General features: G+C 40.2%; 1 protein-coding gene across 3 annotated transcripts in view; it reads right to left on the bottom strand.

The window, feature by feature from the left end:
• nin (ninein (GSK3B interacting protein)) overlaps nt 1-22,856 on the bottom strand; it is a 184,346-nt gene that overhangs the window by 77,697 nt on the left and 83,793 nt on the right. For all 3 annotated transcript variants that reach the window (XM_060829183.1, XM_060829184.1, XM_060829185.1), the window contains exon 4: nt 20,945-21,111. In XM_060829183.1, the coding sequence (XP_060685166.1) occupies nt 20,945-21,111 (167 nt within the window). The remainder of the gene's footprint in view (nt 1-20,944; nt 21,112-22,856) is intronic.

Here is a 22,856-nt window from a genome sequence, read left to right as displayed (position 1 = left end):
CTGGCTCAGATAATAATTTTGAGATTATCACCTTGGTGGTTCTCCATTTTAGATCAGCTCCTAACTGTTCAAGATCTTTCAGCAGAATCTCCTTTCCAGTCCTATCAATGTCGCTAGTACCAATGTAGATGACAACAAACGAATTCCTCCCTTCTCACTTTAAGTTCTTCTACATCCCTGTGGAGATGTCCTTAACCAGACAGGGAACATATGTTTGTGATTCACTCACGGCTGCAGAGAACAGAATCTACCCTCCCAATTATAATATACCCTACTAGCACTACATTCCTTTTTCCTTCCTACCCCCACTTTAATGGCTCCCTGTCATATCAAACAAGTAAGAATTGGCTGGGATAATATGTCATGCTTTGAATTAATCAAGGATCTAATTTGCTTAGCAAGATTATGGGACAAGAAACAATATAGTTTATTCTACTTAAATGATCATTAGACACACTGAAAAGTTCTCTTCTTGCAGCGAATGATTTTATAATTAAGTGATTACTTACTAAACTAGGTACATTGGCCATGCTAAATTGTCCATAGTGTCCAGGGATGTGCAGGCTAGGTGGATTAGCCATGGGAAATGCAGAGTTTTGGGAACAGAGTAGGGGGTGGATCTGGATGGGATGCTCTTCGGAGGGTGAGTATGGACTCAATGGGCTAAACGGCCTGCTTCCACACTGCGGGATTCTATGATTTCTACTTCAAAGTGTGCTAAACTGAACCACACAGTGGGGACTGGAGTCACTGGCAACCTAGGCTAGGCAATGGTAATAAATACAAGTAACAGGACTCTTTCTCTTCAGTGAGGCAATTGGGACTTCATGTCACATCAGCAGCCTTCAACCGGTAGGAGACAATTCTGGCACTGATATTAAGCAACTAGATTTATTGAATCAATTCCAGAGCTTGTCATGTTGGGATTTGGACTTATGACCTTGCATCCAGTATCATAACCATTACACTACCACAACATGGTTTACATTCATTTACATTCATTTACATTAATATGCTATTTGTGTGTGAGATCAATTTAATATGCCATTTGTCTCAAAGAATGAACAAGTGATTTCAATTTTAATGTTAGCTTCACAGCATTCATCTGTTTATTATCTTTTGCAAAGTTGACAACGTTGCATTTATTTAGTGCACAGGTCCTTGATATAGTTCAAATTCCACTTTTCTTTCCAAACATAATTTGTTTCCTTGGACAGAGCTATCCTGCAGGCAATTGCAGAGCGAGAACACGCAAAGAGTACCAAATCAGACAGTGAGAGACTCAGTGTAGCAGCTTATTTAGGGAGAAATAGTGCAAATGAGGCAATCAGGCAGAATTTATACTTTTTTAACTTTGATTTTTATTTCAAAGGTGGAGTGGCTGTGGTAGGGAACACAATTGGAGAAATTATTGAAGAGCAAACCAGAGTGGTTATTGTGCACCCACTGTTTCCAGATTTAAGAGGCATTTTACTTTCCTCCCTATGATTTTTTGCACCAAGTGATAAAAGTGGAACAACGCAGTTTCCCAAGAGACGGAGAGAAAAAAAATTGCACCAACTTTCAGCACTTTGTTTGACAGTAAACTTAATCGTGGAAGTATTGTTTTTCTAAACGAGCCTGCTGGCAAACATTTTCCAAAAAATATAATTAAAAATTTACAACTTGCTGGAATTGGTTTACTAACACCATTTAAAAAGGTCTGTTCAATTAACAGCACGAGTACACAATAGCTGAACTAGAATCCTGTACTAATTCAAAACTTATCATTGCCATTCAGTATTACAATTACCGCTGGGTGTTTGGCAAGAAGCATCCAGGCATTTGTACTTTGACCTACTCACAACTAATTAATTATATAAAGGTGGATTTAAAAAATTTCACAAAGCTTGAAACAAAATGGTTCTAGCCTTCGAACATCAGCACAGAGCTCTTACTGGCAGGGGAACGTTGTATTTTAATGTCATGTTGGGCTGTTTGTGCACGATCAAGAGAACAGCTTGGTTTGATACAAGTCAGTATTTATTGATGCCTGCGTGGAAGACAGAGCACTGCAAATACATTATTCAGATGGACACATGCACAGCTGAACCACAGAACAGATGGCACAGTTTAGTATTCTGGGCCATATCATCTGGACTGAGAAAAGCACATGCTACACTTGCTATTGTTTACTTGTCATAGCTCTTTCACCCTTTATACATGAACCCACAAACCCTTTCCACTTCACCATCTGTTTCATAGAACCAGATTCTAAGTCATAAATTAGGGATACCCAAATAACTGTTACAAAAGTCCTGCCTTTGTCAGCATTTCATTAACATAACATTAGAAACGCAAAGATCAATGCATGCAGTATAATCACAGTCACGTTTTGAAATAAGAAAAAAACTAAGTATTTGGAACCCTTAACTATGGATTTAACTTTGAAAATACTTGTATGAATACAGATCTGCATTTTAAAATCTGTAATGGATTTAGAGTTACAGCATTAAAACTCAACTGAATTCCTTTGTAAGGGAAGATCATGTTGGCCATGCAGTTTCACTGTTGCTTGTACTGACCACTACTGTTGCAATTTCATGAACTTGCAAATTACAGTATCAATCTCAACTCAACCCATCTGAATATGGTAAATATCTTAGTACTTAGTTAATTAGATTTCATCCCAAAATATGACAAAGACTATTTTCAGATGCACCACACAAGAGCATTTTTCCACATAATATAAGTGTGAACAACAAACCACAGGATTATACCAAAAATATATGTGTTCAGAGAAATTTGTATTATTTTTAGAGCGAAACAGTTTCTATTGCATTGAAAATAACACCATTTTGTAATATGGTTGATAAAGAATGGAAGTTATGTATCTGGTATAGAAATGAATCCTGCTTTCCCAAACCATCTTGAAATTGAATTAATGTGGCTATAAATGAATAATTTAAGATCCAATTTATGACATGTTTGAGGCACCCAAGATCTATGACTTCACAAGATATTTTAAAGAGCAGGATTTTATTCTTGCTATTAAGGATTGTGCTATTCAGGATAGCGTGAGACATAATTATTCATGGAACATGTTTGAATCACCATCTAAATATGCTGTATGTATTAAAAATGGACAGGCACGGTCTAGCAGACACCTAATAGAGATGCTGCTCACCTCATCTCTATCTCCAGCAAGAGCATGGTGCTGACAGGCATAGAAAAATAGAACTGATATTCAATCATGTGATTTTTATGAATTTGGCCGCAACAATGTGGTTTGATTTATTTCATCTTAAATGAAAACTAAATTGTATCAAGGTTGCTATGCTACCCATTCAATCATTTTACAATTACCTTTGGACCTACTAAACCAACACCCAATCTTTTACCTTAAACTGTAAAAAGTTACGTTTTTTTCCCCATATTAATGTGATTTGTAACATGAAACACCACATCAGCTGACTTACGCATAACCCTCAGCCAAAGCAACAGAACACCAGAATATTAAAAAATAGAAACAATACTATCTATTGGTTTGGCCCTGGCAAGCCTGAGCTACAACTTAATATCGAACCCATATATAGGAGGTAAACCTTCCAAAAGCAAATATTTCCCCTTCTATTAATTATATTTAAAATTAGTAATGCAGCTTTTGACTTTTAATGTAAAGTACAAGACTATTCACCTTTGTAAAAAATCTCAAATTCACAATAATTTGGAATTGCTAAGAAGATTTGATGTAACAATTCATTTTTCCAAGCAATCACTCGCATAAGAATAGTTGTCCTACTGGAGCTGTGAGGTCATCACAATGTGAAAATGTAGCTTTAACAGTGAAATATCTTTCTACAATAGTTACTTTTAGGAAAGGTATAAAAGTCATATCCTAATTTTCTGGAAAGCTGCATCTGTAAAACTTCAAATGCTCCTTTTCTCATTTACATTTGTTTCAATGTTAGAAAGTAATGGATTACTTTGACAGTTCAATAAGGATTTTCATTTTTGCATCCACCGGAGTACACAGGGCAGACATTTTTTTCCTTTTACATTACGAGAAAGAACATGGGATGGCTGTGTCACTGGTTTGTGAATCTCTCCACCTGGTGTTTCACTCTGTGCTTCTCCCAGGTGTAACTTTATGCCTGGGTGGAAAAGCTGCAAATTAACACACTGAATGCTGTAAACCCTTGGGAAAAACAACTCAATCCTATCCCTATACGTACCTGAATCTTTAGATACCAATTCAAAATAATTCTAATTGGTACCAATGGGACCTCTGCGTAGTTTGACTTTGTTTTCCATGATATAAAAGGTTACTCACTATTATTTGTAGGCCTCAAGTTAAGAATGAGGTTAGGCCTTTTAAAAAATCTATCACGACCATTCTTCTACAATTTCTCTGGAAAATCCATGTTGGCACCATTCCAGATCAACAGGCCAGGCTTTCTTCACTTTCAGAAGATTTTAGTTTTAAATACCAGAACACTTTAAAACTCGAATCAATCAGTAGAATTGTCCAGCGGACAAGGCAGATCATGGACTGAAATCTGACTTGATAGAACATTTTATTTTAACAAGGTGACTTCTCACTGAAGCTTAAGTATGGAATATTGCAGGTTTAGCTTTAACAATAAAACTGAAGTTTAGTATGAAAATAAATGAAGGTAAAATAGAATAACCCAATAAACTCAGATGACACATGTTTAAAGATTTGAAACACAAGAATATAATCCCATTAATCCAAAAAGAATTCCTTCACAGTACTCACACCAATGAGAATTCCCTTCACTACCAACCCTACAGGATTAATTTAACTGTGGCTTCAACTCCCAGACCAGCATCCCTTGCATCTATGCCATCTTCCAAAACCAACTGTGTACCTGCAAGAGTGCTGCCACCTGAAACTGTGCTGCTTAGCTATGAAAGGAGTCTGGAAGCAACTGTGCACTCTGTGCTCCACACTCAAACCACTCCACAAATGGATGAGGGGAAAACTGCTCCAGACCAATGGCACTCAGAGGAATGTCACAGGCCAGGCACCTGCTGAGACCGCAGCAGGAAATAACACTTTGGTTTTGATGCTGACTTTATTCAAATGAACAAAGATGAGCAGCAGCAGCATCAGGCAGGCAGACACAGAGGAGGAATTGGCCACCATAGTGGAGAAGCTGGAATGATGTACCAGCCCGCTGACACTTACAGTGCTTCAGAACCACAACTGTTTGTCTGCCTCCATGGATAAGTCGCTGGCGGCAGAGTGGCCCAACACTGTCAAAGTCGGCTTGACAGTCAACAATCCCTGATCTCACTGCCCTCAGTATTGGGCCTCAGGACTGATGGCATGGTAAGACTAAGTCAGGGAGACTTGATCCTAGTCCAGGATCTCCTCTTCAAAAAGATGCAGGACCGTATCACGAGGTACCCAGCCAGAGGAGCTGCACACAGTCCTCTCTATAGTCTTAATTCGGGACACTGTGGAGGTGGCTGGACCCCCTAACTCCACTCTGCCTGCACCCTGTATCTGCACTTTCCCTGCACCTTTTTGATTTTTGGAAGTTCCAGCCATAGAGGGTCAACACTCATAACATGTCTCGACCATTCAGACACAACTACCAATCGAAGAGCGAACAGGCTCCAGTATGGAGCAGGCTCCTTCTATCTGCAGAGCAAGGGAGCTCAGTGTATCACAACAGAAGAGGAAGAGAAAAAGTCTACTAAACACATGGGGACGGTAGTGATTGTAACCAGCTCAGCCAGGTGGACCTCATACAATGAGTTCCCTGATTGTACCAGGTTAACTGCCTCAGTCAGGGAGCCCTGGCTGACAAATGTAAACAGGAGGGTCAGAAGCTCTGTTCACTTTGAGCTGGCTCTGAGCAAGCTAAACTAGTGACAATTACTATACACATATAAATAAAGCGTGACTTGGTGATGGGATACATGCTTCTGCTGAGTTATTTCAGAGGTGATGGCTAGAAAACTTGTGAACAATTTGATCAGCTTATGACATGATGTAATAGCTTTTGTTTGGCATACAATGCCATCTGCATCTTTTGTTTCAATATTGTAATGTTAAAAACTTAGTTTCATACAACGTTAGTTAAAGAGTTGTTATTTTCATAAACCCTTGTATTGCACTGTTCATGTGGTAGTCTCTGTTTCGATTCTGAATATGGGCTAAACACAGGCAAATGGTACCAGTTCAGTTTAGAATACCTAGTTGACATGCACGAGTTGGAGTGAAGAGTCTGTTTCTGTGCTGTATGACTCTATGAAGGATGACTCCTTGGCCATTAATAAAATTAATGGTTGGGGTGTACAATGAGCATCAAAACATTCTGTGAGAGCAGGGATAGCAGTGTGTGAGCATGGAATCAGCACACTTTGACACCTTAGGCAGTTCTTCCCTTAAGCATCACTGTTACTGTTTAGCTGAGGGAGTTTCCTGACAGTGACAGGGAGGAGTAACTGAGACAACCAATGCTGCAGGATGGTCTGGCAGTAGGCATCCTGCTTGTCTGTGTTGGCAAGATAATGTGCATTACAGGATAATTATGTTCCTTGAGAACTCCCAGTGAGTGGTTGTAGATGCATGTTCATCCCTCACAAGTTGGCTCACAGACCCCACTCACTGCATGTCCCTTCACAGCCATTCTCCCTAACGTTGAATGCTAACCATGTACTTCATGATTGGAACAATGAGAGGTCCTCTGGCAGTGGCTTTCAGTCTCATCACTGAGATGCTCAACATCACTTTCTCCTTTCTAATTGCTCTTTTCTGTCAACACCACAGAATTCACATTTCCCTGGGTGATCACCCAAGCCATGTGCATGCCACTCCAACTTTGTACATGCAGACCCCTCTTCCCTTGTCAGCCTCCCCCTTAACTTCTATGAATAGAGGAAATGGGACAACCAAGGTCTACCCCTTGAGTGACCTGATCTGCCAGCATCAGCCCTCACGTGCCCAGCTCTCTGGCTGGTGGACACAGATGCCTGCTACGATGACAGTCCTCCCCATTCCCAAATGGCCCCTACAGAGACAAAGGACTGACCATGACCTGCTCCCCACAAAATGGAGGCATGGCCTACTTTACAATGCCATCCTGCCTGGACACCTGATCATGGCTGAAGCCCAGGACTGGTGTGGGAGGCTGCTCAGTCCTAGCCATGCTGGACTCCTGATTGACAAGGTATCCTCATGGATTTCATCGTGGACTACTCCGTGAAAATTTTCAATCATGTCCACTGCTTGCTGCAGATGCCGAGTGTTTGGTGCGAATGTAGAGGCTACATGATACAAGCATTTGTGTGACATAAGGCTGATCTAAAAATTAGAATCCTTACAGTGTGGAAACAGGCCTTTCAGCCCAACAAATCCATACTGATCCTCTGAAGAGTATCCCACCCAAACCCATTCCCCAGTACTTTACATTTACCCCTGACTAATTCACCTAACCTATACATTTAGCATGGCCAATTCACCTAACCTGCACATCTTTGAGCTGTGGGAGGAAATCAGAGCACCCGGAGGAAACTTACGCAGTCACGTGGAGAATGTGCAAACTCCACACAGACAGTCGCCTGAGGCTGGAATTGAACGTGGGTCCCTGGCGCTATGAGGTTAGCGTGCTGAGACAAGCTTGACAGACAACCTCACAATTTATAGCATGGTCACCCGCCTGGTTGTGTAACTGTGCCAATTACCAATAAAAGGCATGGCAGGACAATACAATGGAGGCATGGTTAGGGCATGCCAAAATGGCACCAGGTAAATACTCAGTCAACAAGGGTGGACATCTAGTCCATGTCATATGATGGGTTCCCTGTACCTAATGCAGCTGGTCATTGCTGTGTGTCAGTGCTCTCCGACACCCATCCAGTCTTGCAGTGCATGGTGCTAAAGTATTAGTCAAAGCCAGGATGGTGGCAAAGAATCCCTGAAAGTGCAGTGCCAATGTCCATAGAGGAAGGGTACGTGTGGCTGTTGCTAGTGGATTGTGGCCTGGTCTGTGGGTAGGTGGCGGTCCTTTAGAGCAACCCATGAGTTGATCCCGTCAAGAACCCACTCTGATTTCCAAGGCAAGTTTTCCTGAGTAGTTTATATGGTGAGCTTGGTAAGATTGCAGCACATGGTAAGTTAGGCTGTTTAATATACAATGTGAGCATCAACTGAGAACTTGCCACTGACAATCGAGAATCTAGTAATGCTTTATGAGAAAACAAACAAACAGTGGTGAGATTATCTTAACATTGAGATCAGCCCCGCTGGGCAACTTGCCTGATTCTATCACTTATCATTACACATACTGCTCAGAGCCTGATGAGATCTTGCTTAACATAATTAAACTGAAATCCTAATTTCTGAAAGTTTGATTTAAAGCTTGCAATCATATTGTTGCAAACTGTGTATAGTATTAAAACTGAGCTACTGCAAAGAAGTATAAAATTGTCTAAGGAAGTTTGAAATTGTCAGCCAAATTTACAGACAGATGACATAGCCAGACTGCTGAGTAAAAAGTGTGAAACCATGACTAGCCAGGTAACTTTAGACAAGTCAGACATAATACATTAAATAGAGAATAATATGAAGCACAGCAGACTATGACAGTTTCATCATATGTCAACTACTGTTAAAAGTTCAATCTCAGCAGCTCTAAATTTAAAAATAAATTACTTAAAATCAAGAAGAATAAATTAAAACTGGATTTTGTTTAGAAAGCACATTTCCAGCAATCCAAGCATATTAATCACCAGCGTGATTAATCAAACTAGCTGTATAAAAAGCTGTTGAGAGGCATACACTTTCCCCCATTTTAGAAAAAATAATTACATGTTCAATGACAGGGTATTTTGGTTTTCATTGATCAATACATCTTCAGTCCCTATGTCCAATAATGAATCAAATTATCTTTCAAAATAGATAAACATACTTCTGCACACTGTAGTCACAGAACATGCTTTGCTATCATTGAGGAAGCTAGAATACCACCACCAAGAATCTCTGCTGCTTCCTGTACTGTGTTAATTACACACTGTGTAAACACTAAGGATTTGAAAGGTTTCCCTCTGAGTTACCTTGAATAATTCTGGACTGTGTGCGACATGACCGTAAGCTGAATGAATTCATCAACCATAAGTAATTTTATGTATGCTTGGCTCTCTCCTTTTTCAATTTGTGCCTACACACAATTTGTGGTTGAATAATCAGAGATTTGCTCCCTTCTTTGTTTTTGCTCAGTGGCTTGCCTTTGATGGAAAGCAAACTCCAATTAGCTCACAGTTGCTTCCAATTGTTCAATAAAAAATAGAAAGATGGCCAAGGAATCAAAGCAGCTTTATTTCTTCTGAGGCATTGAGTAAATATGCAGGTCTTCGCAAGCAGTGAATATCAATATTTCATTTAACAAATCTCCAGGGCTTCTGTGCAATGCACAGCTCATTTTGTTTGTGATAAATTTGTTTCGCAGCTTCACTCCTGTTATTGTAAAGAATGCTCTCACTACCTGTAAGATTCAGTGTGATGGTCACTTAACTATGAGTTCTCAGAATGTTTAATAGAGTACTACTGATCACATATGATCTCAACGTGGAAAATGCCTCACATGATTGGCAGAGTGTATGCATATGTATATAAACAGAAACAGTGATGTTGGTTATCAAGTTGAATTGGTATTGCAAAAAATTAAAAGTTCTATCTATTTTTCAGCTGAGAATAACACTCAAAAATGTATCCCCTTAGCTGTGAAGCACTTTGTGAAGTTCTGAAATTGTGAAAGATATCATTCAAATGCAATTTCTTTCTTGCTTTTTGCCTCATATCAATCAGAAGCTGCAAGAACTACTGAAGCTCTCAAAGCTTTAAAAATGCATTAAGGCACTTAACATACAGTGGATTATTTTGAAGCATTAGTGTTACACAGGTAAATGTGGCAGGTTTCTTTTGCAAGGCAAGACCTCAAGAACAATAGTTTGGTGCTTTTTGTCAGAAAGAAAAATGGTAGAATGGTTGCAGCACCATAGGAGGTAATTGATCGTGTTATCTTCATTCCTGTTCTCCATAGGAGTAACTCAACTAGTCCACTCTCTCACCCCTTTTGCTATCACTGTTTTCTCTTCAGGTGCTCATCTAAGTTCCTCTTGAATCTGCTCTACTACAGTCTTGAGCAACGCATTGTAGATGGCAACAGTTTGGTGAAATACTTTTACACACTGTGGCATGCCTTACTCATGTGGCCTCTAACATCATCTTTGTAAGGAGTTTTAAGGCAGAAGGCATTTTATACATTGCATGGAACATAATGTCACTGCACATGGGACTAATGAATTTTCATAGCTACATTAGTGCCAATGGCTGTCGAGATAATCATAGACCTCACTTATGTGAGTCCCAAAGGGTAATTTTTTTATCTGAAGTCTGGAATTTCCTTTCACAGAAGGCACAGGGGTGAAGTGAAAAAGAAAATTAAAAAAGTAAAAACAGGATTCAAAAATGCCTATCCCTTGCATATTTTGGGGTGATTAAATTGAGGTGTGCAAAATAATAAGGTACTTAGATAGATTGGACAGGAAAGATTGGTGTTCCCTAGTGGAGAGATCAATTACCGGGGGCACAGATTTAAGATGATTGGTATAAAGTGTAGAGGGAACACAAGGAAAAGCCTTTCCACCAAGTGAGTGATGAATATCTGAAATTCAGTGCCCTGTTTGGTTTTTTGAGGCAGAAACCCTAAACTTGAAAATGAACAAGTGCTGAAAGCTGCAAGGCTTTGGACTAGGGGCTGGAAAGTGGAAATAGAATGGGTGACTAATTTATTCAGCTAACACAGATATGATGGGCTGAATGATCTCTTTCCAGACTGTAACCTTTCCATGATTCTATGGCTGTAGTAATCAAAACTTCAGTCTGCAACTCTGTACAAACTACTGTTGTGCGGGTCATTTTAGCTTACAATATTCTATTGTGTGACCTTATGGAGATGTAAGAGGATTTAAGACTGAATTAAAAATTCCTCCAGTCTCAATGATAGAATTATTTGATTGCCATAGTATTGAACAATAAGATGTCAGATCTGGAGAAACAATGCTACAAGTTATATTGCAACCTAGACTTCACTGAAAAACAGAAAAGACAAAGTTGTGAAACTTTAGAGGCCTTGAACAAACATTTTGAGCCTGCAAATAATGTCATCTATGAATGCTACATGTTCAATATGACAGCTCAGGAACAGGAGGAGAGTATGTGACATCTAGATGAGTCTTGCAAGATTGGGCAACAGAAGGATAATCTAATCAGAGACATGGTTGTCATAGGAACAAGGAATCCCACAATGAGAGCATTTCTGATGAGAGAAGGGAAGCTTAGGGCCAGATATTCATCCTCAAAGTGGGATTTGGGAAAATTACCAAACTTGCACACCTATCTTGGCTAATACTGACTCTGGAGGGGTGATTTTCATTTACACCCTTCCACATGTGACCTGGGGAAATGGCTGTGGAAGTGACCTGTTCAAAAGGCCTGCTTTGGGCTGGGGGACTTTGTCTTATCCGTAAGAAGAAAAGCCCTACAGTCCTCATCCCCACAATACACACTTCCAATGCAGCATAGATTATACACCCCAAACACCCTACCATGTCTTATCATACAATCCACTGCAAAAGTTTTCCCCTCCTCCCAGCTAGGGACCAATCATGCTCCCATGCCAAAACATGACATTTTCATTTACAATGAATGAATTCAATCATGACAATATTATGTGTTAAAAAATCTTTGATAAAGAGGTTAATTGTGAACAAACATTGTGAAACTGATAGCAGATATCAGACAACCAAAGCTTTGAATCAATGGATGGCTCAGATGTTTCAACCTTCAGTGAACAATAATAAGATTTGACTGAGAGCCAAAACAAATATTAGAGGGCTGAAACATCTGAGCCCCTGTTTAATTGACAGCTCTTACTGTCTGATATCTGTACCCTTGTACCTGCATTTTGATGTTCATTGATTTTTTAATCTCAAGTTTGTTTCTTCAGGTCCCAGTAATTTCATTGACGATGACTGAAATTTCATTTTTTTAATGTTATTTGAACACTAGTCTGATGACACTGAGGCATTTACTCTGGCATCCAGTTTAAACACCATGCTCCCCCATTCACTTCCTGTTTAACAATCCACTAACTAATCCTAATACTGAGGGGATTTCTCATGAAATAGTTTTATTCCTGTTATGTGTTGTTTCAACTTAAATCTGTTCAAGTTTCATAGGCTTTGTTTGTTCACTGTATTCTGTCTTGGAATTCTGCAGACTTATCTAAAATATCTCAAATTTCTGTCATTGTGGCATTGTGCTGCCCCTCCTGGACAATTGTCCAATTTGCATGGTTTATTCCCTTCACAAAGATGAAGGTTGTTGTGCATTTCCTGGGCTTGGTGGGCTATGTTTTCTATCCACTTTTTGTCTTGCAGCCCATGTACTGAATTGGCTCACTTGCTTTCTTCTGTGATCCTTAAGTTTCTCCTTAGACAAACACCTGATTCAGCCTCCAGTTCTTCGATGTTGTGTCCCTGTCTCCAGGGACTTCGATGTTGTGGCCATTACAGAGACGTGGGTAGAACAGGGGCAGGAATGGCTGTTCCCTTCTCTCATCAGTTGGGGCGATTGAGAGTTATAAGGTTCCAGGGTTTAAATGTTTTAGTAGGGTCAGACATGGGGGTAAAAGAGGGGGAGGTGTGGCATTGCTTGTCAAGGATAGCATTACAGCGGTGGAAAGGACGATGGAGGAAGATTTGCCGTATGAGGTAGTTTGGGCTGAGGTTAGAAATAGGAAAGGTGAGGTCACCCTGTTAGGTGTTTTCTACAGGCCTCCCAATAGTCCGAGAGAAGTAGAGGATAGTATTGCGAGGATGATTCAGGAGAAGAGTGAAAGTAGCAGGGTGGTTGTTATGGGGGACTTTAACTTCCCAGATATTGACTGGGAAAGCTATAGCTCGAGTTCGTTAGATGGGTTGGTGTTTGTCCAATGTGTGCAGGAGGGTTTCCTACACAATATGTAGACAGGCCAACAAGAGGTGAGGCTATACTGGATTTGGTTCTAGGTAATGAACCAGGCCAGGTGTTAGACTTGGAGGTAGGTAGACTTCGGGGACAGTGACCACAACTCGGTGACTTTTACTTTAGTGATGGAGAGGGATAAGTGTGCACTGCAGGGCAAGAGCTATAGCTGGGGGCAGGGAAATTATGATGCGGTGAGGCATGACTTAGGATGCGTGGATTGGAAAAACAGGCTTCAGGAGAAGAACACTAATGATATGTGGAGATTGTTCAAGGAACACCTATTGAGTGTCCTTGATAAGTATGTACCAGTCAGGCAGGGAGTAAAGGGTCTTGTGAGGGAGCCGTGGTTTAATAGGGAATTGGAATCCCTTGTGAAAGGGAAGAGGGCGGCCTATGTAAGGATGAGGCGTGAAGGTTCAGTTGGGGCGATTGAGAGTTATAAGGTTGCCAGGAAGGATCTGAAGAGAGAGCTAAGAGCAGCGAGAAGGGGACATGAAATGTCCTTAGCTGGTAGGATTAGGGAAAACCCAAAGGCTTTCTATAGGTATGTCAGGAATAAAAGGATGACTAGGGTAGGTATCGGTCCAGTCAAGGATAGTAGTGGGAAGTTGTGCGTGGAGGCGGAGGAGATTGGTGAGACACTAAATCAATACTTTTCGTCAGTATTCACTCAGGAACGGGACTCTGTTGCTGGTGTGAATATTGAGTCACAAGTGATTAGAATGGATGGCCTTGAAGTATGTAGGGAGGAGGTTTTGGGAATACTGGAAAGGATGAAAATAGATAAGTCTCCTGGGCCTGATGGCATTTACCCTAGGATCCTCTGGGAAGCTAGGGAGGAGATAGCAGAGCCATTGGCCTTGATTTTTATGTCGTCATTGTTAATGGGAATAGTACCAGAAGACTGGAGGATAGCGAATGTGGTCCCCTTGTTCAAGAAGGGGAGTAGGGACAGCCCGAGTAACTATAGGCCAGTGAGTCTCACTTCTGTTGTGGGCAAAGTCTTAGAGAGAATTGTAAGGGATAAGATTTATGAACATCTGGATAGGAATAATGTGATCAAGGATAGTCAGCATGGTTTTGTGAAGGGCAGGTCATGCCTCACAAACCTTATTGAGTTCTTTGAGAAGGTGACTAAGGAGGTGGATGAGGGTAAAGCAGTAGATGTGGTGTATATGGATTTTAGCAAGGCGTTCGATAAGGTACCCCATGGTAGGCTAATGCAAAAACTACGGAGGTATGGCATTGAGGGTGCATGAGAGGTTTGGATTAGGAATTGGCTGGCTGGAAGGAGACAGAGGGTAGTAGTTGATGGACTAGGTTCATCTTGGAGTGCAGTTACTAGCGGTGTACCACAGGGATCTGTTTTGGGACCGTTGCTGTTTGTCATCTTTATAAATGATCTAGAGGAGGGGCTTGAAAGCTGGGTGAGCAAGTTTGCGGATGACACAAAGGTCGGTGGAGTTGTGGACAGTGAAGAAGGATGTGGCAGGTTACAGCGGGATATAGATAGGTTGCAGAGCTGGGCAGAAAGGTGGCAGATGGAATTCAATGTAGCTAAGTGTGAAGTCATTCACTTTGGTAGGAGTAACAAGAAGATGGATTGCTGGGCTAATGGTAGGCTACTTGGTAGTGTGGATGAGCAGAGGGATCTTGGTGTCCATGTACACAGATCTCTGAAAGTTGCCACCCAGGTAAATAGTGCTGTGAAGAAGGCATATGGTGTACTGGGCTTTATTGGTAGAGGAATTGAGTTCTGGAGTCCTGAGGTCATGTTGCAGTTGTATAAGACTCTGGTGCGGCCTCATCTGGAGTATTGTGTGCAGTTTTGGTCGCCATACTATAGGAAGGATGTGGAGGCATTGGAACGAGTGCAGAGGAGGTTTACCAGGATGTTGCCTGGCATGGTAGGAAGATCGTATGAGGAAAGGCTGAGGCACTTGGGCCTGTTCTCATTGGAGAAAAGAAGGTTTAGGGGAGATTTGATAGAGGTGTATAAGATGATTAGGGGTTTAGATAGGGTAGACACTGAGAACCTTTTACCGCTAATGGAGTCAGCTGTTACTAGGGGACACAGCTTTAAATTAAGGGGTGGTAGGTATAGGACAGATGTTAGGGGTAGATTCTTTACGCAGCGGGTTGTGAGTTCATGGAATGCCCTGCCAGTAGCAGTGGTGAACTCTCCCTCTTTATGGTCATTTAAGCAGGCATTGGATAGGCATATGGAAGTTATTGGGCTAGTGTAGGTTAGGTAGGATTTGGTTGGCGCAACATCGAGGGCCGAAGGGCCTGTACTGCGCTGTATTTTTCTATGTTCTATGTTCTACCTACTCATCTGTACTGAAATTTCCTGCTTCAAATCCTCACTAGCTTGTCAAAGGTATGACAATGCCTCATCGGAAACTCCAGCCATGAATTGGTTCTGCCTTCAGCACCTTGGTAATACAGTTTTCTGTTGACCTGTAGGTCATTTGTGAATGAATCCATGTTTTTCTCAGCCCTCCATTTTCTCCAATTAAATTATTAAATTTTTCCACATGTTGATATATGCATTAAATGCCTTCAGTATTTCTTCATACAATGTATTAAGTGCATTAACACCCTATCTTGCAACTACATTGCTCTGATGGCCCCTGCTGCATACAATAATGTATTGACCTGGTCTATTTGCCCTTCATTTGTCTAAGCATGAAGCTATTCTGCATCATGTAAACCTTTTCTTCCAAATCTCCCATTCCTGAATTTGGTGCAGTGCGCCTGAAATGGCACTGGGATTAGCCAGACAGGTTCAATAGAGGCATTTAAAAGAGGACTGGAATGGATTTTTGGATAGTTCTGGTGTGCAGGGTTCTGGGAAAAGCAGGAGATTGGCACTAGAGAAAAGAGTCAGTGCAGGTATGATTGGCCAAATAGCCTCCTTTTGCATTGTAATAATTGTGTGATTCACTGAATTGAGCTCTGGAGCTGCTCCTTCAACAACGGTGGAGCTTCTCCAGTTGTCTGCTAATTCAGTTGATTCTTACTGCTGTATGGTTTTTGGCTCCATTTTGCAGTCTACTGCTGTCTGGTGATGAGCGCCTGGTGAGACCTAAAAATTTTCTTTTTTCTCCATCTTGACGACATGTTTCACTTCAATAGTTACATTTGACGCCACTGCTTTTTGCTGCCTTTCCTGTTTCCAGCATTTTCGATCACATGTGTTCAACTGACTTTAATCTTCCAAATTCTGCTTTTTGAGTCTAAGGTACTTTCCTTTAAACTGTTCCTTTACAACTTGGTATATACACACATTCACTTAGATCGCTCTACACAATCATCTGAGACAGACATAATCAATGCATCATTCTACATTATCACCTTTATACATTCTGCTGGTGTCTCGTTACTCTATATCAGTAGCTTTATTAAAGCTGAGAGTTGTTGAGCCAGTCAGAGTGCAAAGATTCAACACAGGGAGAAAGTGAGGACTGCAGATGCTGGAGATCAGAGCTGAAAAATGTGTTGCTGGAAATGCGCAGCAGGTCAGGCAGCATCCAAGGAGCAGGAGAATCAACGTTTCGGGCATAAGCCCGATTCCTGAAGAAGGGCTTATGCCCGAAATGTCGAGTCTCCTGCTCCTTGGATGCTGCCTGACCTGCTGCGCTTTTCCAGCAATACATTTTTCAGCAAAGATTCAACACACTCAATAAAAGATAACACACTTGGCAATGTGGAACCTGTGTAGAGCAGTTGTTATCACAGTTAAAATGACTGAATAGACAACCACCTGTTGAAGGAGCAGCACTCCGAAAGCTAGTGCTCTCCAACAAACCCTTTGGACTATAACCTGGCATTGTGTGATTTTAACTGAATAGTTAAAATGTCACAACCACAGACATGTGCATATAACCAGAGGAGCTGCCCCTTCAATGCAGAAAATTGATGGGAAAGATTGGATTTTTGCCAGCTGAACAAGGAAATGAATGATCATTAGTCTCAAAGGTCAAATGTTTTCTACCAAATGCAGTCGATCAGCAGTAACAGTTACCACAGCAGCAACACTCACCACCATTACATTTCACAGAGAGGCAACATCACCCCAGGACACCAGATGACAACTCGCATGTGTACAGTTAGAAAACCAGAATGCTTTATACTTGTGTGTGCAATAAATATGCAGGAACAGATGAAAATAGGACAGTCTAGAATGGGCAAGCAGTTTTACTGTTCATGTGAGATGATTTTCTTAAGAGGCCATATATGTGAGTAACTTGCAAATCACAATGCAAACATTTTTAATTTTTTTAAAATTAGCACTGTTTTTCAGAAGAGTCATATTGAACTCTATGCTACTCTCTCCCCACCCCCACCCTCCCCTAGCTCATCTCTCCACGCTTCCGGCCCATTGCCTTTATTCCTGATGAAGGGCTTTTGCCCGAAACGTCGATTTCGCTGCTCGTTGGATGCTGCCTGAACTGCTGTGCTCTTCCAGCCCACTGATCCAGAATCTGGTTTCCAGCATCTGCAGTCATTGTTTTTACCATATTGGACTTGAGATGGTTGTTCCATTTCTCTCTCCACAGCTGCTGCCAGATCTGCTGAATTTCTCCAGAATGTTGCTTTATTTCAGATTTCCAGCATCTGCAGTATTTTATTTTTATTTCAATAAAGTCATGGTTTGGATAATCTTAACATAATTTGTTGAAAAACACAAAGCAAGTCTATATTGGAGAGAAAAGGCTGCAAATAGCGACGGGGGGTGGAGATAAAGTTCAAACAGTCCAAAATAAATACAGCAAAAAATTGGAAACATATAGCAATTTGCCAGAAAAACAAATGAACAGTGGCAAAAGTAGATGGAGAGTTTGCAACTGAACATATCATGGAGATCCCTAACCTTAAAATGTGGAAAGGAGACTTAAAACAGGTTACCTTAAAATACGTGATTATATATTCAAAGATAAAGAATCAGAAATAAATGGAAAAAGGATGGGGTTCTAAAATTCTTCAAGATTAGCAAAATTCCCATTTTTATTTTCAAGAATTATATTTACTGGGCAACTTGGAAATATTACTGTAACAATACTCTGATCAAAAAGGTCAATACAGCCTCCATGAAAAATGATACAGGCATTAGGACCATTTCAATAGTGAAAATGGACAACTTTTGGGCGATATAAGCATATCAAAATCTAGTCAAATAAAATGCCGGGAAAAGAAAACTGCTATAAACTAATTGATTAATTATTGTCAACCTTGTTGGATGTTTGTTTAACATGGTTTGAACTTATAATTATCAAGGTTAACTATCAAGTGTGGATCTTATGGATAACTGCATTGTTAGGATGCTGTCCTTTGGAGGATGTGTTCATATCCAAGCTTTAATCTTTATTTTCAGTGAGATCCTGTGGCACTGTTTAAAGAAAACCAAGAGGTTTTGGCCAATTTATTCACTGTTCAACAAATAGAATGACCATGTGGAATGTCAACAGCTCATTTTGCACACCACATTATTTTCCTTTCCATTTACTTGTTGTTGATTTAGTATTGTTGTTTTGTCCTAACATCCAAGTCAATTTCATATTCCAACAGAATTTAAGATTATTTTGCTCAACTTGATTATATTTTTAGTACATTGTCTCACCTATTCGCTTTAGTCAGACAGACTCAGAACTTTAATTTGATTTCTGAGGACATAGGACTATCTCGTTAAAATAACAGCAGGGCGTATACTTTGTAGAGCCAGCCAAGAGAACTCTATACACATGGAGGTATTCATGATGGGACTCACATAAATATACTATATGCTCAATGACAAAATGGATGTAGTTACATGAGGGGTTTCTGTTCAGTCACCACACTGATTTCATATTTCAGCATTACTATGAAAGCACATTTTCTGCTAGTTGCTTGTGCAACTTACACGCAAATTGGGAGGTGCAGAGCTCCTGGGAAATAAATAGCTAAACCGGTGGGACCTGAGGGAGAATAAAATAAGGTTGCATGACACAAATAGCCTCTATATAGACAGTGTAAAGTGGTGTCTGTGTAAATTGCATACAGTAATGTCACTGCACATCATAGCAACTAATTGCTTAAACAACTGTTGCTAATTGTTCAAACAACTTGTTCTGCAACAGTCAAGTACTCAAATTTCACCCAAGTAAGTGGAACTTCCAGCTGTCATTTGTCTATTTCAGACACAATCTATTAGTGTAACCTTATTTCTTTCCTTGGTCTCTTAAGAATGGCTGCTAAAACATACATTTGAATAAAAAGGTTTGGTTTCAAGCTCATTTTCCAATGTAAATCACTCCATATGTATCTATGCTTTGTTTAAATTCTACATTTGCCTGTACTGTCTAATGCGAAGCTTTGAAAGATTTTCCCCTTCTCTGTTTTAAATTCCTATGTGCACTTTTGTCCTGAATTTTGCCAACATAAACTAGTCACAAGCATTGCACTGTAAGGTGGCTTTGCAGGTGCTTTTTTTTATCCCCAGCAGAGTACCAACAGTAAATATTTTACCCTTTGATACCCACAACCTACATTCATTTTCTCCAAATTTTAGGCTCTTGCTGTCCTTCAGCTTCTGAATTCCACTTGTTCACAAATTTAAAATACAAGCTGTGGTTCTCTCAACTTTCTTTATGCCGTCTTCATCCACCATGGGCCTCCAAACTTTGTCCTTATGAAATGAAATACACTTTGCCTCCAGGCTCCCCACCTAGCTGTTGTGTTAAGACTTTCCCGCCCAACTCATGCAGCTGCTTCTCGTGTCCGCTGTAGCTGTAACCCTGTTCCAAAAGCAGCTATTGTTTTAAACACCCCACTATCCCTAACAGTTGCTTTAATTCAATGCAGATTGCTTACACTGAAATCTATTCCGTATGTTTCTTTGCTGCTGTGATGCTAAGACATACTCATGATCTTGCTACTCTCTTCAGTTACAAGGCTGTAATCTTTCCGGGCCCAGCGGTTGTATGTAATCTGATTAAAGGTGTATCTGCTGAGGTGAAGCCTGTCTTTACTTGGTTAAGAAAGAATACCTACATCCCCAAAGTTATAGGCTAGCATCACACCCACATTCAACAACTTGAAATGTTTAGAATAATTTTTAATATCTTAAATTTTGACACAGTTATTTGATTTTCTGAAAGAAAGTGACATATACATACACACATTCACAGAAAGAGTGGAAATGAGAAAGGAAATTAGACTAAATAAAAATTAACACTAAGATGTTAAAATCAGAACTCTAATTTAGCTGGCTGCCCTCCCCAGCCAGATGAGGCACATTTCCAATCGTGGACAAAATGCCAAGACCAATTTCTGTTTTTCACTCCTGCTAAACAACATAATACATGCTTTGCAGTTGGGACTACATAAACATGGATGTAGGTTTCCTCGCTGAGCGGGGAAGGTTCGTTTTCAGATGTTTCATCACCAAATTAGATAAGATCTTCAATAAACCTCCGGACGAAGCATTGCTGATGATTTCTGCTTTCTATATATATATTTGGGTTTCTTTGGGTCAGTGATATCATTTTCTGTAGTTATGTCATTTCCTGTGGTGATGTCATTTCCTGTTCTTTTTTCAGGGGGTGGTAAATCAGATCTAAGTCAATGTGTTTGTCAAATAGAAAGTCTGAAAATGAACCTTCCAGCTTAGCGAGCGAACCTATGTCCAAAACCTCAACCTGAGCTATAAATCTTCTCAAAACTTGCTAACTATATAAATATTTCTACTTGGTCTAGTATCTCCTATCCTCTAATTCCACTTTGGGTGAAGAACACACTTGAACTCATATGGAATTCAATTAATTAGAAATCAAAACCCAGAAATTCACACAGACCCAAAAACAGAATTCATTAGAATGTCCTCAAAAACAGCTAAGAATAGAAATAATTTCAACCCACCTCAATATCATGCCCAGAAGGAGCATCTTCAAGTTGTGTTTCATCAGCTAAAGGTTCTGTAACTCTGACCTCCATAAATTCTTCCACTGAATCCTGAAATTCTGGTGCTGTTCTCCGCCCGTATCGTTTCCCATCTTTGACATATTTTGGCTGTACCTCAGTAGAATCTGTGGGCATAAAGTACATTACAATCAGCATAATCATTTTAAATTGCATACACAATATCTTTAGAGGCTTTCAACTAACTCATCACGCTTATCTAATAAACTTCTGAGTCCTAGTTCCAATGTCCTGCCTGTGCTGACTTAATTAATGATAATCAGTCTGACCATATGAGTGCTACAACAGACCACAGTGCTTAGCATCCAAGTAGTGTGGTGTTTAGTATCCCTGATTGGGGAGATTGGGGTTCAATTCTCTGCTGGGGAGTAGTTAACATTTTGGGCCCTCCTGTGACGCAGTAGTAGTATCCCTACCCTTGCACTGAGATACCTGGGTTCAACTCCCATCTGCTCCAGGAGGTGTATAATAATAACTCTGAATAGATTGATTAGAAAATAAATGGGTAGACCACAGGGTCACTCATGATTGCTATGCAATGTCTCCTAATATAAGTGCATGTGTAAACTTTGGGTGAGGACAAATTGTAATTCTAATGGTTTAGAATGTGGAGTGAAACCAACTTTGGTTGCAATGAAACATCATTTAATAACTGTTGAACAGTTATTTATGAAATATGACATGGTGAACATGGAATTATTGGTAATAACGTTATCCATTAATTAAACTTTCTTTCCACATTTAAATCTATTCTAATCTAATACATAATCTACTGAGTTCAGAAGGATTTCGGGTTTTGGATTAGCATCATCAACACGTTTTTATATAGTCTCTTCAAAGTAATAAGTTGTTGCAGCATGCTTCACTGGAGCACTATAAAAAAAGCTTGATACCAAGCCACATTTGGAAATATTAGGTCAGATAACCAAACACTTGGTCTGACTGGTATGTTTTAAGAAACATTTTAGAATATGAAAGCAAGGTAGAGAGATTTAAGGGTTTAAGGAGAGAATTCCAGTGTTTAAGGCCTTGACAGCTGATGGGACAGCTGCCAATTGTTCAGCAATTAAAATTGGCAATGCTCACAGGGCGAGAATTGGAGGAATGCATATACCCCAGAAGATTGTGGGGCTGGAGGAGATTAGAGAGATAGGGAGGAGCGAGATCATTAAGTGGTTTGAAAACAAGGGTGAGAGTTGTAAAATCAAAGTGTTGATCAAACAGAAACCTGTGTAGTTCAGTGAGCACAAAGGTGATAGGTGATCCTGCCAGATTAGCCTGAAGTCTGGCAAGGAAGATAAACTGAAAATGTGGAGACATGAGGCTGAATTCAATTGCATCACACAGGGATCTGGCAAAGTGTAAGAAATCAAGAAGTACAGAATATCTGTCAGTGATTTCTTTTTAACGCAGCTTTTGTATTATGATATATTTTCTGCGCTTTGTAGTCAATTTAAAGGAACATTCCAAGCATACAATTAACTGATAGTGGAGTTGGGTGGCACAACAGAAGGAATTAGAGATGCTGAGATGTTCAAAAGGCTATGCCTTGTTTTAGTGATATCACTCAGGGTGTGCTATTGCACTCTGTTAGAGCAATCAGGAAAATATTCTTTCCTATTCTTTCCTATAAATAGAGGGACAAAGCCTGTAGGTGAAGTAAGAAGGCATGGTTGGAGATTGGCCATGATGTTAGCAGCAACAGGAGCTGAAGCATAGTATTAACATTGTGGTTTTAATGATTGCTGCAGGGCAGGGAAGGTTAACATTGCTCCTGACTAACCCATGTTCTTAAATGTGCATAACCCAACAGCCTTCACTCTGCCTTTTTACGCCTACTCCAGCACATTAC

The sequence above is a fragment of the Hemiscyllium ocellatum genome, chromosome 8 (genome assembly GCF_020745735.1).
Source record: "Hemiscyllium ocellatum isolate sHemOce1 chromosome 8, sHemOce1.pat.X.cur, whole genome shotgun sequence".
In the NCBI taxonomy this organism is placed as follows: domain Eukaryota; kingdom Metazoa; phylum Chordata; class Chondrichthyes; order Orectolobiformes; family Hemiscylliidae; genus Hemiscyllium; species Hemiscyllium ocellatum.
This window is presented reverse-complemented; position numbering and strand designations above follow the sequence as displayed.